The 12,093-nt window shown below is 42.3% G+C and overlaps 1 protein-coding gene across 2 annotated transcripts in view; it reads right to left on the minus strand.

Annotated features, from left to right (window-relative positions):
• LOC149200289 (ALBINO3-like protein 2, chloroplastic) overlaps positions 1–11,325 on the minus strand; it is a 440,553-nt gene extending 429,228 nt beyond the window's left edge. Inside the window, exon 1 of one of the 2 annotated variants that reach the window (XM_089402653.1) lies at positions 10,789–11,325. In XM_089402653.1, coding sequence (XP_089258779.1) covers positions 10,789–11,219 — 431 coding nt within the window. In that variant the 5' untranslated portion in view covers positions 11,220–11,325. The remainder of the gene's footprint in view (positions 1–10,788) is intronic. The other variant, XM_089402652.1, reaches the window with a different exon arrangement.
• Positions 11,326–12,093: the final 768 nt, after the last annotated feature.

The raw sequence follows: 12,093 nt of genomic DNA on the forward strand, positions 1-12,093 counted from the left end.
CCTCCTTGACTGCGTATGGGAGCCTTCTCTTTGACTGCATCTAGGGCTTCCTTTTAGATCTGCGGCTAGGGTTAGATCTCCTATAGGACAGCGTATAAGGCTTCTCCTTAGGACTGCATATAGGGCTTCTCCTCCAGACCTCTCCTTCCACCAAAACCCAAACGAGTGGAGAGAGATCACAAGAGATGTGAGTGTGTCAAAATGACTTGAAGACCTCTTCTATTTATAATGCAACGTTGAGGATAAGTTTGGGTAATTTGGTTGCTGGCCGACCTTGACAAATTGTCAATAACACAAATAAATTCATATCTCCACAAATACATGTCGAAATCAGATGATTTTTAGATCAATCCTACACCTCTCGACGAGAGGAATCCAAGAAAAATATCAGCTGCCATAAATAAGATGACCCACATGGAGTTTGGCCCTAGTTGCCAATTTTAACACTCCCTCTCAACTAGGGAGAACTCCATTTGCTAATCCATCTGCCAATCTATACTATCTCTACCATCAATGCAGTGCCCTGCACTACTCTACTTTACTCTACTAAACTATGAAGAAGAAGAAGTGATTGAGAATGTATCATACCATTCTCTACTGACCCGGAGTCAGAGTCCCAAATAGAGAGTGTCTCACACCACTCTTACTGATCCGAAATCAATTCTAAATAAAGAGAGTGTCTCAAACCACTCTTACTGATCCGAAATCAGTTCCAAATAAAGAGAGTGTCTCATACCACTCTCACTGACCTGAAGTCAGATCCAATTGATCCCAGATCAATATCATCCTAGCATAGGGTGTAAGGTATTACACGATGCATCCATCGGTAGTACTATGGTCCCTATCCTCATTTTCCTGCTCATTGGACAGATGAGAGGTACTTCCCATGAGTCTCAGACTGCAAGGGTAGGACGTCTCAGTAGGAGAAGGATGAACCACTCATCCTGCCTACATGTCACCATGGGGTATCCTAGGGGAAGGCTGAACCACTCACCCTGTACACAACAAATCACTAGGGGAAGGCTGGACCACTCACCCTATGATTGTGTCTCAGCAGGAGAAGGATGAACCACTCATCCTACCTACATAGCAGACCACTAGGGGAAGGTTGAACCACTCACCCTATGGTTGCTCATCGCTCCAAGAAGTACCCCAAGCCCCCCGGAGCTCCCAGAGCTCAATATCCATATCATATAGGACCCTCAGGAGAGGGTCTCTCCACGACTCCTAGTCGTTCTCGGAAAGTCAAGAATTTGACCTTTCCCAGGGGCTTCATCTGAATATCGGTGACCTGCACATCAGTCCCAATGTGATGGAGCCTTATTGCTCCTCGTTGTACCATATCCCAGATAAAGTGGTACCTGATGTCTATGTGCTGGGAGCAATCATGAAATACGAGATTCTCTGACAAGCGAATCCCTCTATGGTTGTCACAGAGGATCACAGTGGTATCCAACACATGTCCAAACAGCTCATTGAAGAGCTTCCTCAACCAGACAACTTCACAGAAGGTCATACTCGCAGCTATGTATTCGGCCTCAGCGGTGTAAAAAGCAACCGACTTCTACTTCCTGCTCATCCAGGATATCAAAGCAAAACTCGAAGAGAAACAGCACCCAAAAGTGCTCTTGCGATCCACCAAACTACCTGCCCAATCAGCATCATAATAACCATGCAACCTCAGCTTCGACAATGAATCTCAGTCCATGAGTGTTTGTGCCCCTTAGAAGATTCTTGGCACCAATCCAATGTGAGTGATGAGGCTCAGCCATATGTTGGCTCAACATGCTAACTGCAAAACATATATCTGGACGGAAGTTCACCAAGAACATCAATGCTACTATGAGTTGACGAAACTCAGAGGCATTTCCTAATTCAGGTCTGGCAGCACTACCGCATAACTTCTTAAAGTTAAGCTCCATCGGGGTAGTCACAGGCTTGCAGTCCACCATTCCAAATTCAGAATCCAACTCCCTCTTACTTTTGTAAATGAGAGGGTTTGTACCTATCAAAAAGAGGTTGTCCACATAAAGTACCAGTATGAGAGGTCTATCATCCACAACCTTAAAGCAATGGTTTGGATCGGCTTCACTCCTAGTGAATCTTAGCTTCATCAGATAGCTATCGATCCTCTCATACCAAGCCCGGGGTGCTTGCTTTAAATCATAGAAAGCTTTCTTCAACCTGCGTACATGAGACTCCCAATCATGAATCTCAAACCTCTTGGTTTGTTCCACATTTGTGGTCTTGCTATTACATGAGCGGAATCGTCCCCTTGTAAGTTTTCCTTCGGTACATCTCAGACATGTACATTCATGCTCTTCTTTGAATTTAGGCATCCCTGTCATGATCTGTCTCATATCGGGTAGGGCCTTACAATGAAGATGGGCAGACCTCCGATGCCATTGAAGAGATGTGTCACACGACATGGTCCCCAATGGACTTCCTGCAACTTGATACAAAGTGCCAACCTTGAACCCAAGAGTAATGGCATCTTTAAAATTCATTTTCCAAGCATGTGCCTTTCCATCGATGAATGCCACCTTGAAACCTTTGTCTTCCATTGCCGAAATGGACACCAGGTTCTTCTTGAGATTAGGTACATAAAGAACTTGTAAATGAATCATGTCACCCTGATTCAATTGAAGGGTAACATTCCCTACACCCTTTATGGGATAGGTGGCATTGTCTCCAAGAATAATCTCCAAGTTTGTTTCCTTCTCTATCAAATTAGAGAGAGCTTCTCTATATCCGGTGAAATGCCTTGAAGCACCACTGTCAATAAGCCAATTTCCCAAAGTGTCCAGAGGAGAGGTAGTGGAGAGGGCCGATATAAGATAATACTCCTTTTGCTTATCAGAAACAACATTTGATTCTTCATACCTGGAGTTCCTGGCTTTCTTGGAGGGTCGACCATTTCCTTGATGTCCTGCATTCCTTTTTCCTTTGCCATTGTACCTGTCATTCCTTCGATCATTGTTGTTGAAGTTGCCCCTGGAATGATTGTGATCATCATCATGTGATGTGTCCCTTCTATTTGGACACTCCCTCGCATAATGGCCAAACTTATTGCAAGCAAAGCATCTGCCCTTCCTTCCACCCTTAGATCTAGGCTTTCCATTGAAGTGACCTTTAGACCCTGCATTATTTCTCCTTTTGGCATGAGCGGAGAAAGCAATAGGGTTGCCTCTATTAGAAGGCATTTCTTGCTCCACCATCCTGGTTTCTTCTTGAATGCATCTCGACATCAATTCTTCAAACCCTGGAATTCGATCATTGTTGAGAATAGTGATTCTAAATATGTACCACTCGGACGGGAGTCCTCCAAGGGTAGTGATAGTAAGTTCTCGGTCAGATATGATTTCTCCAATCGATATAAGATCATTCTTGATCTTAGTGATCCTTAAGAAGTAGGATTGAACATCCTCGTCCTTGCCCTTCTTAATATCCTTCAATTTATTTGTGAGGAACAAAATTTGATTTGCCTCACTAACCTTGAACATGCTTACCAATCTGTCATAGATCTCCTTGGAGGTGTTTAGATCGGAGATGTAGGCCACCAAACGCTTGTCAATGGAATCTTTGATAATCTTCTTCGCTTTGACTTCACCCTTGGTGTACTTGTTCTTTGTAGCAACCAGTGCATTTGATGGAGGCTCAAGGATTTTACCCTTCACATAGTCTAGCACTTCTTGTTCTTCCAATGTCATATCAAGAGACATCTTCCATCGTGATAGTCAGACTTTTCACAGAGCCTGTCTTCAGCCTGGAAGTGGGATGAGGAACGCATTGAGCCTTTTGTCCTTTCCAACTATCTTCAATGATTGCTCTTTCAATCTTGCTTGGGCTTTGTCTTCACCTCAGCTCTAATACCATGTTAAATTTAGGTATGTTCTATGCTTAGAGCAATTTACTTCATCTTTTCATATTAGCTCAATGTCAATATTCAGATTAGCAATCACATCAGCATGATAGTAAAGTGCAGATAGAACATAAACATAAACAATAGAAGACAAGCCAAGACAAGAGGACACAAGATGTGGCACCAGCCAGGGACAAACCTCAATGTGGGGAAACCCTTGATCAAATCTTCTTATATTCTTCAACAGTTCAGCAAAGAGAGAGATAGTACAAATATACAAAACTGATATTTATGACAGTAGTAGAAAGTCCATCATTCTGCAAATGATGACTGTACAGAGATGTAGCCCTGAATCCAATCACAAAGAGTGTTGAAGTAAATCCTTTGAGGAGATCATCAAACTAGTGGACCTTCACATAACACTGATGCAACATTCCTCTGATAGTTGGTTGCTCCTGCAATTTTGGTTATGGCACAATAGGCAGCCCTTAACCTTCCACAATGTCAGCAAACTAGTTGTCCTAAGAACTCCTACAAGTTGCTTGTCAAATTGTCTCAATACATACAAGATACACTTCAAGATGTGTGCACTAACTCACTGTTCTAGGGTAATTAGGCTACTACAATTCTGGATTGGTTAAGGCACCCAACCACAGTCCCTAACAACCCTCAAACAAACCCATTATTGCTTCCTCTTACTGCGACTGTCCTCCAATTGGGTGTTGCCCTCCACGCTGCTCTTATAGGGTAGTTTCAAGCCCAACTCACAATCCTGTCTCCCAAAAATGACTGTGGCATTCTCTTAACAGGATTGTTCACCCTTCAACAAGGCTCTAAGACAGTCCTCTCACCTTCGGCCTTCAAGATCGAGACTATTGCCCTCAATACAGCACCTCGGCCTGCCCAAAACAACCTTCCATTCCTTGTTGTCCAGACCTTTGCTTGTTGTGCATATTAGGGTCAGTTTGTTGTGGAATTAGGGCCTCCCTCTAGCTACAGAATAGAGCCTCTTTAGCTGCGGATAGGAGCCTCTTAGATCTGTGGCTAGGTCTTCTTTTGTTGTCTCCTTAGTTGCGTCTTTAGGGCTCTTCTTGAACTGCGGCTAAGGCTTCTTTAGGACCGCGTATTAGGGCATGGTCTCTTCTCTAGAAATGCGGCTAAAACTCCTTCCTTTAGGACTGCAGCTAGGGCAGCATTAGACCTTCCTTGCTGCGGCTAGGGCACAACTGAACAGTAGCTAGCTTCCTCCTTGACTGCGTATGGGAGCCTTCTCTTTGACTGCATCTAGGGCTTCCTTTTAGATCTGCGGCTAGGGTTAGATCTCCTCTAGGACAACATATAAGGCTTCTCCTTAGGACTGCATATAGAGCTTCTCCTCTAGACCTCTCCTTCCACCAAAACCCAAACAAGTGGAGAGAGATCACAAGAGATGTGAGTGTGTCAAATTGACTTGAATACCTCTTCTATTTATAATGCAACGTTGAGGATAAGTTGAGGTAATTTGGTTGTTGGCCGACCTTGACAAATTGTCAATAACACAAATAAATTCATATCTCCATAAATACATGTCGGAATCGGATGATCTTTAGATCAATCCTACACCTCTCGACGAGAGGAATCCAAGAAAAATATCAGCTGCCGTAAATAAGATGACCCACATGGATTTTGGCCCTAGTTGCCAATTTTAACAATGGCCCTCAAAGAGAAGCTCAGAACAATCAAGATGCAAAAGGGTGAGAGTGTAACTGCCTATCTCACCAAAATCCAAGAAGTTTGTGATGAGTTAGCAGTTATTGGAGAGCAACCCATGGATACAGCACTAGTGCGTGTGGCTCTGAATGGGTTTACCAAAGATTGGTATACTTTTGTTGAGAGTATTACTAGACGAGATAAGTTGTCAGATTAAGAACGCCTATGGAGTGACTTCATCCAGGAGGAGCTAACGTTCAGGCTAGTTGACACTTCTAACAGCAATGGCAAGGGTTACAAGGTTGAGAAGGAGGAGGAGAATCTTGCTCTTGCAGGTAAAGGCAAAGGCAAGAAAGGAAAACGGAAGAGCGAAAACAGTCAAAAGGGTGACAAGAAGAAAACATATTTGAGCAAAATCAAATGCTTCCATTGCCATACTTTTGGACACTATGCTTCCAAGTGTCCTAACCGAAAGAAGAAGGGGTCGAACAAGGAGCATGTAGCTGCATTAGCTAAGGTAGATCAGTTTGCCTCTCAATTTGAGAAGGACTTCTCATTAATAGCTTGCATGGCAAACTCAATAGGGAGCAGTACATGGTACATTGATTCGAGAGCCTCTTTCCATATGACTGGAAATTGAGAGTACTTCAGCCAGCTGGATGAGAAAGACATGCAGGTGAATATCGAGCTTGGAGATAATGGCAAGCATGCTATCAAGGGGATTGGTATTATCAGCTTTGAGAGCGAGTCAGGTAATACTCTTCATCCAAAGATGTTCTCTATGTTCCAAGGTTGAAGAAGAACTTGGTTTCAGTAGCTATCCTAGAGGATAAAGGATGTGATGTTAACTTCAACAGAGGTAAGGCTTACCTCCAGCACTTGGCTTTGAATGTAAGAAGCAGATAGGTGTGAGGGTGAAAAATATCTACAAGTAGCATGTAGAGATTGATGCAGCCTTTGAGCAGCGAGGTAGGATATGCAGATGTAGATGAACTTTGGCACGGGCACATGGGGCACTTACATCATGGGGCACTAAAGATTCTTCAGCAAATTGCCACAGGATTTACCAGCAAGAGGCCTTGAAAAGGGTGGAGTGTGCAAGGGGTGCACGCTTGGCAAGTATGCCAAGTCTTCCTGCCATGGTCAAGCTAGCAGAGTCAAAGGGATTTTGGAGTTGGTGCATTCAGATGTGTGGGGCCCTTCTCTTCTCCATCACTAATGAGGCGTAGGTATTATGTTACTTTCATTGATGACTTTTTCGAAAAACTTGGATTTACTTTAGACAAGTTCATGGAGTTTAAGGCCCTAGTAGAGAAGCAGACCAGGAAGAAAATCAAGGCAATGAGAAGTGACAATGGTGGAAAATATATCTCCAATGCCTTCAAGGAGTTCTATGCAAAAGAAGGTATTAGGAGAGAGTTGATAGCACCTCATAACCCTCGGCAAAATGGGGTGGCTGAGAGGAAGAACGGGAGTATTATTGGAGCAGCTAGAGCTATGTTGCATGATCAGGATCTACTTAGGTTCTTGTGGGCAGAAGCATGCAACACTACAGTATTTCTACAGAACAGGAGTCCACACAGTGTGCTTGGATGAGTCACACTATAGGAGGCTTTCACAGGTAAGAAGCTTGAGGTTTCACACTTCCGAATCTTTGGCACAAAGGTCTACTGTCATGTGTCCAAAGATAATAGGAAGAAGTTGGGTGTCACAACTGAGAAGGGTATCTTTGTGGGGTATAGTGAGACATCTCAGTGATACAGAGTGTATTTTCCAGGACTCAAGAAGACAGCTCTCAGGCGAGATGTGAGATTCCAAGAGGATCAGGCTCTACGAGTTTCATTAGAGTGTGAGCAGATTGCAGTTCCTAAGAAGGAGATACTCGCTCCCAAACAGGAGGCATGGCCAGCACCTCAGAGTCAGCCACAGCCACGGTCTAGTGGCAAGAGGGTAGCACAGCAGGATTTGCAGCAGGATGAGGAGGACAAGCCAGGTCGAGAGTAGGTAGATCAGCCATAGCCACCCACCACAAGGAGGAAGAAGGCCAAGTGGGTCGAGACATTGATCCAGGAGGCTCAGAAGCAGGTTGAGGCTCCTAGCACCATGTTTAGGCAAAGTAAACAGCCACAGAGGTACACAGGTTATATGGCACTGATGACAGAGTTGGTGGACACTGAGCCTTCTTTTTATGAGGAGGCAGCTTCTCAACAAATTTGTCAGGATGCCACAGTGGAGGAATCTTCCAGTATCATGAAGAATGATGTATGGGAGGTTGTTCCACGACCAGAGGGGAAATCAGTAGTTGGATCCAGATGGGTGTACAAGTTGAAGCATGGAGAAGACGGGAACGTGGAGAAGTTCAAGGCTAGGTTTGTGGCCAAGGGCTTCTCACAGATTGAGGGCATAGACTATGAGGAGACTTTTTCCCCAGTAGCACAATATTCATCCATCGAGACTATTATGGCACTTGCAGCATAGATGGGGTGGAAGAACCACCGGGTGGACGTGAACACAACCTTCCTCAATGGAGTTGTTGAGGGGGAGATCTATATAGAGCAGCTAGAGGGTTTGAGTAGTTCAGCAGAGAGACACATGTGCAGGCTAAAGAGAGCTCCTTATGCGCTCAAGCAAGCTTCGAGAGAATGATACACTTGGATTGACATGTCTTCAAGGATTGGGCTTCACTAAGAGTGAGGCGGATCCCAACCTATACTACATCATGGTTGGACGACTTCCACTCATTCTAGTTCTCTATGTCGACGACCTTATATTAATTGGAGATGAGATCTTGATCCATGATTGCAAGGAGGACCTTGAAAGGGAGTTTAAGAAAAAGGATATGGGGCTTATGCACTATTTCCTTGGCTTGGAGGTTTGGCAGGGTGATGGTGAGATCTTCGTGGGACAGGGCAAGTACACAACAAAGATTCTTCGAAGATTTCATATGCAGGATTGCAGGGCCATGGCCACACCTCTAGTCACCAAATAGAGGAAGGTGGATGCTAGCAAAGGAGAGCAAGTGGATCCTACAGTATACAGGCAACTAATTGAGTCATTGATGTACGTGATCAACACACAACATGATATTTGTTTTGCAGTCAACCAGCTGAGTCACTTCATGGTGAAACCGACAAGAGTGCACTGGGTTGTTGCAAAGCACGTGTCGAGATATCCCAGAGGCACAAGGGACTATGGACTATGGTACAAACAAGTTGATGGAGTGAGGCTCGAGGGATTCACAAATGCAGATTGGGCAGGGAGCTCCACAAACAGGAAGAGTACTTTAGGTGGCATCTTCAGCATTGGGTCAGCTGCAATTTCTTGGTACAACAGGAAGCATAGATCAGTTGCACTCAGTTCAGCAAAGGTCAAGTACATGGTTGCTAGCCAGGTAGCTTGCGAGGCTATTTAGATGAGGAAGCTACTTGTGGGACATTTCAGACAAGGGATGGACCCTACCATATTACATTGTGATAACCAGAGTTGCATTAAACTCTCTGAGAATCCAATGTTACATGATTGCTCAAAGAATATCGAGATCCAGTATCACCATATTAGAGATTGTGTGTAGAAGGGGATTGTCGAGCTACCGTACATTCCAATAGGGGAGCAGACAACAAACATCTTGACCAAGGCATTGGCAAGAAGTAGTTTTGTTCATAACAGAGATAAGTTGGGAGTTGTACGGAATCCCTTCCTTGCTAAGAGGGAGTGTTGAAAAGTAGCATGTGTATGGATTCCTTGATTTGTGCCTTAATTCAAGGAATCGATTTGGACATCTTCTTAGTCATGTACGAGTTCTAGCAATGAGGACAAGTTCAAGAAGCAGTTTGATTAGTGCAAGTTTGTGGAGGCCGAGTTATCTGTCCTCTAGTGTGAGATAAATTGGGAATTGAATGCTTAAGTGGAGTTAGCCTCCTAAATTTTAGGATGATCCAGTTAACAATTTGTGTTGACTTTTGTTAACTAGAAAAGCTCCATATCAACTCCTAATTTAGAAAACTCGCTAACAATAGCCAAATCAAACTGCTTATAAGAAGATCGAGGTACACAGTTGCATCATCATTGTCAGTAAGCACAAGCTTGTGAAGAGAACGAGCCAAGGGTTCTTGTGCGAGTTATTGGAGAGCAAGGCAATTCCCGAGGAAGTGCACATAGAAATAGGGAATAGCCCTATTTAATGGGAGCTGGTTTGCTCGGGTTTTTAGGAGAAATAGTGCAAGGATTTTGGGCTGCTAGTGTGCACGGGTTTGGAAGAAAAGATCAGTATTCTTGCAGGGTTGTTTCCTGCCTGGTGTAAGGCTGAGAGTTCATTGTATTCTCTAGTGAAGCAAGTGTGTTGTAAGAGATCTATTGCTCTAATTTTCTTCAATAAAATTCTCATCAAACAAGCGAAGGTTTTCCCTCTTTGGGTTTCCTAGAAATTGTGTTTTATTGTGTGACTGCGTGCAATTATTTCTGTCCTATTCCGCTACAATTAGAGTAGAGAAATTCTGAGTTTGTGTGAAAAGAAATTTCTATTTCAGATTGTTCATAACAGCATATCAGAATTTCGTGGAATATTTACAAAGGTTGCATTGGGAAATCCTGCATTCTAAACGGTGGCCAAGCCTAATCATGCTAGGGATGTATTTAAACGGTGGCCGAGCCTAATCATGCTAGGGATGTTTTTAAGGATAATTCATGAGAACCAATCTATACAGAGTCTTGTACTCTACGTATATATACTATGCTATGCTATATTGAATATCAAGAGAAATTCCCAATATGGGTGTTCTTTCAGTTGACAGAAGCCACCCAAAAATCACTTGAGGCTTGAGCCAAACTCTCAGTTGTTTACTCTTGGGATATGTCATTCTAGGAACTCCCAGATAGATGAGGGTGATGATTGCACCGAAACGGTGGGAACCGATCCTGGGCCACTTGATACAAACTCTCAGCGGTTTACTGGTGAACCACAGTTCAACCGACTTCTTCCAAATAAGAGTCAATGCTACTTCTTGTGTAATATCTGCTGTGATTCGATATAGGTCCCAATTCTGATAGTGACCGAGCTTTAATATTATTTCGTTCAATCGCACAATCTGCTTGATTATGCTCTTAATCCATTTCAGTATGCGTTGGGCCACTAAGTGCCCAACTGGCACATGCGAATCGAACCAGTGATCAATGTAAGGTAAACAATAAATCCAGCCTACTATAGTTAGGGATTTAAATGGGATTTAAGATCTTCTTACCATGGGAGGCCAGTGAAATGATGGAATCCGTCAATGAAAGCAATGGCGCCATCTACAGGAGTATACCATCCTGTTGCACTGATTTCTCCTCCTCCTCCTCCTGTAATCTCTGCACTGTAAAACGAGGACCCTGGGTCTTGCACGTTTGTTGGATATTCTGAAACACGCCCACAATCAGACTGCTCCATCTGTTCTTCGTTTGACTGGGGTTTTCTGCCATTCCCCCACCAGGAGAAGCTCCGCTTTGAAATTGAAAAAGGCGCCTGTGTTCTCCCGCTGAAAAATGCGAAAGCGAGAGGAGGATTGTAAGGCGGTATTTCGTATGTTTGTTTGCGTTCATCTGAATGTGTGTGTTGAATATGAGGGACTTGAGAGAATGGGAATAGAGAAGTGGAGATCAGGCGACGGCGTATAGTTATTAATCTTGCCATTGTTAGACTTCACCCTGCATAAGCATCTTCTCAACCTCATAATAGCGCAATGAAATGACCGTCTTCCATTGGTATATGACTGCCTCATAAAAGCTTTGTTTCACAGCACTGTAGAAGCTGGTGTATTTTAATAAGGAGTTTTTTATAATTTTAATAAGGAGTTGACTGCTACTTAATCGGGCGGCTGAAGAAATTGAGGTCATTGTGCAGAAACTAGCTATCAAACTTTTCCGATAAATTCCTGCCGGATTTCGACCGGAAAAACCACTCGCCGAAAAAGCTTTCAAAAAGTCTCGTTATTATTTTATTTTATTTTTTAAGTATTTGAGCTCATGTGATGCTCTAGAACTTGGTGTCTTTTAATAATTATTATTTTATTTTATTTTATTTTTAAAGTATTTGAGTTCATGCGATGATATTGTTTTTTTTAATTTGGTGAATAACTTTTTTGAATTTTAATAGGGAAAAAAATAAAAATATTTTTTAATTAATTAGTATAATTATATTATTAAATGGGGTTGATATATTAATTAAAATAATAATTATTAGAAATATGATTATTTTAATGTTAATTTTTAGTATTTTTTATTTTTTAATTTGTAGTATTTTTAATTTTATTGGGTGTATGATAATTTTAATGTTAATTTTTAGTATTTTTAATCTAAGTATTACTAAATTAAATATTAAATATTAAATCATATTAAAATTTAAATATAGTATTATTAAAACTAATATTTAAAACTTATTATACCTAATTTACAATAAAATTAAAACCTAAAACTAAACTAAAACCTCTATATATACATAATTGTTTATCGTTGGTTTAATGTTTTTGAAAGTGAAGGCTATTAGAGCATGGGGCATATTTTATAGG

Source organism: Pinus tabuliformis, chromosome 2_1, assembly GCF_031772625.1.
Source record: "Pinus tabuliformis cultivar Carrire ecotype Pingquan chromosome 2_1, CPIR1, whole genome shotgun sequence".
Taxonomy (NCBI): domain Eukaryota; kingdom Viridiplantae; phylum Streptophyta; class Pinopsida; order Pinales; family Pinaceae; genus Pinus; species Pinus tabuliformis.